We start from the raw sequence: 3666 nt of genomic DNA on the forward strand, positions 1-3666 counted from the left end.
GCAATCCGACCCATTGGCGCGCCTCCGTAGGGCAGATCGAACTTTTTTTTAGTATGGCCAGATCGAATTTAGGGTCGAATAGCCCACTTTGTCTGTGTGTCCATGTGTTACCTGGTGACCAAAAAAATGTACAAAAACGTAAATCGTGACTTTAAAAACTGTAAAGCGTTCTCACCGTAAACACGAAATCGTGGGAGTCTGTGTCGTGAGATGCCCGTATTACCACGTACGACCACGTCTATGCAAAAACGATACTCAGAACGTAATGCCCACGATTTGTACGATATATTTTTGTAAACGAATCCCAAATTATGGAGACAAAAAAAGCACTGCGTCATCGGGGTCCCCGGCATGCCGCTTTCGGTGGGTGTCTGTGAAAACTAAAAAGCCGTGGTGTCGCTAACCATTTTTGTGCGTCCTCGTTTGGCATCTACAACACCAATTGCTGAACGGGGATCTGCGAAAAGACGCAGCCCAGTTGAAGCTCGTCTCCATCGCCGTGCTCGGTAGTGGCGGCTGGAATGGATAGCCCGCATGATGCTACAGCCGGAGGTAAGTAGTAGTTGATCTTCCATTCTATATTCCCTAGTGTTTTTGCTGGTTAGGATCCCCGCATCTGGTATCTTAGCATCTGCCACTCGCTGTAGTGTTCTCGGCAACGCCGCCACCATCGATCGTGGGTACCTCCGAGGGAAGCCAGCTCGCCGGTTCATTACGCGCGCGCGACGTGATCCTGCCGGAAGGCGCGCGTCGCGTCCACTTCATGGGGGCCGGCGCGGGGGGTGAGCCTCTCACGTTTACCGTAGCGTCTGAAGATACGGTGATCGATTGCAATGGAGGGGCTATTCCTGCACCTCAGCCCGCTCGCACGGACGGCGGCACGGCCGGCATGCCCTCGCCGCGGTCTCAGACCAACGTCGACCACGAGTCGTCGCCCCCTACCTCCGTCGCCACCAGGGGCGGAGCCAGAATTTTGGTATAGGGGGACCAAGTCAAGTTCATTTTTTCTGGAGCAGAAGTAAATAACTAGAACCTTGCTATACGTACAATGAATTTTCGTCCAACACAATTAGTTGTCCGACATATGAAAATTTTGCATCACAAATAGGAACTTATATAATATAATTCGCATCATGATCACGATTATCTCAAGGACAGTACAAGATAGGATCGTACCATCAGAAATCACACAACCGAAACAAGTAAACAACAAAAAGCTGATGTATAAATTGAACAACAATATAAGACGGGAATTGAGATTATTAGATGATGTGATGTAGTGATGTGTTAAACCATGTGTCCTTGGCTAGTTCTCATTGGTTAGATCCGGAAGATTTGGCAACTGAAGAAAGTTGTGTCACGCCATCGCCGTAAGAATAGGATCAAGAGTAGCAGCAGGGCTGGGAGAGCAGAGGCGGCCGGGCAGGCTAGGGCACGGAACGGCTGCGGATATTTTTCTGCGTACTAATCACAGGAGAGCACAACGCCCGAGGAGACTTGAGCCAATAGCCCAACCTGACTACTAGTGGGCTTCACATGGGCCTTATTCCCTTTTCTAAACTTAACGCTTAGAAGGGGGGGGGGGCAAGTATGTAGATATACGTGGGATTACATGCTTCGTATCGCTAATTAGACAGCATCGCTCGATCGTTAGGGGGGGGGCCAGGCCCCTGCTCGCCCCCCTTGTCTCCGCCACTGGTCGCCACCGAGGGATACGCGCGCCGTCAGAGGTGATGTGGCGCCCATCACTTGTGATCCAAATTCTGGCTTCCCATATTGATATTTCATACCTACTTGATCTTTTCTCAGAAACCGCAACGGCAGCTCCTGCAGCCGATCGACAATGGAGGGGGGAGGTCGGACCAACTCAATCCAGCGCGCCTTTAGCCTCACCGCGGAGAGAGGCTCGCCTGTCGTCTTCGAGCCGGCCATGGGTATGGTCTTCTCGTCAGAGCAGGAGGCGCACGAGTTTTACAACGCCTATTCTTGGGAAGTTGGGTTCGGGATCGAGCGGGGAAACAAGTATACCACGAAGCCCGCATGCTACAAAACAATGCAGGAATTCCTCCGCTCGTGCGAGGTGGGAAAAACTCTTGGATCATACACAGGGTTCCATTTTTTATGCATTCTTTTGCTTTCATTCCGCGCACGATAGAGCTTATTTGTGTGTTACATCCAACGCAGGGATCCAACAAGGAGGAGAACACAAAATCTGCTAGGACAAAATGCAAGGCTATGGTCAGGCTAAAGAGGACTGCAGATGATGGATGGTACTTCTCCACAGTCGTCCTAACCCATAACCACGAGCTTGCAGACACTGCCGGAGAGAAGAAGGTGTGGAAGTGCCACAATACCATTGACTCGTCCATCAAAGAACTGATCAAGCATATGCGGTCTAACAACATCCCTGTGAACAAGGTTTATGGCGTGATGTCTGATATACACGGGCGTCACGAAGAGGTTCCCTTCGGCAAGCGTTGTTTGAAGAATCTATGCGCAACCCTCGCACACGATTCAAGCCTCGACGACATCACGAAGACGCTCGATATATTCAGTAAGATGCAAGCGCAAAACCCTGATTTTTTTTACGCGGTGAAGGTCGACTCAGAGAGGCGTGTGCATGGCATTCTTTGGTGTCACTCGAAGAGCCGAGCTGACTATCATCTGTTTGGTGACATGCTGACCTTCGACACCACTTATAAGAGTAATCTGTATGAGATGCCTGTGGGTCTTTTCGTTGGAGTGAACAATCACTACCAATCTGCGCTGTTCGGGTGTGTTATTCTCAGAGAAGAAACAGAAGACTCATTCAAGTGGGCATTTTCTACCTTTGTTGAAGCCAACGGCGGGAAGACGCCGCAGACGATACTCACAGGTACCAGGCAACTTGGTGTCATATTTGTCTGTATATAAGGCATGCATTCCTCCTTATAAATCCTGACTCGTTTGTTCTGTGAATTATCAGATCAATGCCGGCAGATGGAACTTGCTATCGCTCATACAATGCCCTCTACAGTCCACCATTTGTGTAAATGGCACGTTATGAAAAGTATAAAGGAGAATCTTGGGGCATTATATAAGAAAGGGACCCCATTCTGAATTGAATTTAATCGTCTCACGAATGAGATGATGACTGTCGATGAGTTCGACCGTGGATGGGCTTATCTAATGGACACCTATGGACTTGCTGGCAACAGGTACATGGCACATATATATGATTGCCGTGACAAATGGGCCAAACCCTACCTCAGCTCGAACTTCTGCGCCAAGATGTGTAGCACACAACGTAATGAGTGCATGAATGATGTGCTGAAAAGCTATGTTTCGCTTTCAGCACCTCTCAACCGTTTTGTGCTGCAGTATAACAAGCTCATAGCACAGCGGTGCCAGGATGAAGACTTTGAGATGGCACACACAAAGAAGGTAAATAAATTTTTCATCATAAACTCTCCGCCCCCCTACCTAGTTTAGGTAACTCTCACTCTAATTGTATTCACTGTAGGGGCGTGCTTATATACATGCACGAGAGAGAGTACAAGAGGGAGGGAGAGAGATTACAACGGCACGAGGCCCACGATCAACTATACGTGCGGGACAAACGTGCGCATGCAGTTAGTGATCCTAGAGACCAGGACGTGGAGAGTTATCCTCTTGTACGTGATGGGG

General features: G+C 49.2%; 1 protein-coding gene across 1 annotated transcript; it reads left to right on the forward strand.

Moving 5' to 3' along the window:
* The first annotated feature begins 436 nt into the window (after positions 1-436).
* On the forward strand, positions 437-3370 carry LOC119359272 (protein FAR1-RELATED SEQUENCE 5-like). The gene is made up of 4 exons (XM_037625538.1): positions 437-552; positions 1810-2080; positions 2185-2875; positions 2966-3370. The coding sequence occupies exons 2-4, from the start codon at positions 1844-1846 to the stop codon at positions 3097-3099; spliced, it is 1062 nt and encodes a 353-aa protein (XP_037481435.1). The 5' UTR covers positions 437-552; positions 1810-1843; the 3' UTR covers positions 3100-3370.
* The last annotated feature ends 296 nt before the right edge of the window (positions 3371-3666 follow it).

The sequence above is a fragment of the Triticum dicoccoides genome, chromosome 2A (assembly GCF_002162155.2).
Source record: "Triticum dicoccoides isolate Atlit2015 ecotype Zavitan chromosome 2A, WEW_v2.0, whole genome shotgun sequence".
In the NCBI taxonomy this organism is placed as follows: Eukaryota; Viridiplantae; Streptophyta; class Magnoliopsida; order Poales; family Poaceae; genus Triticum; species Triticum dicoccoides.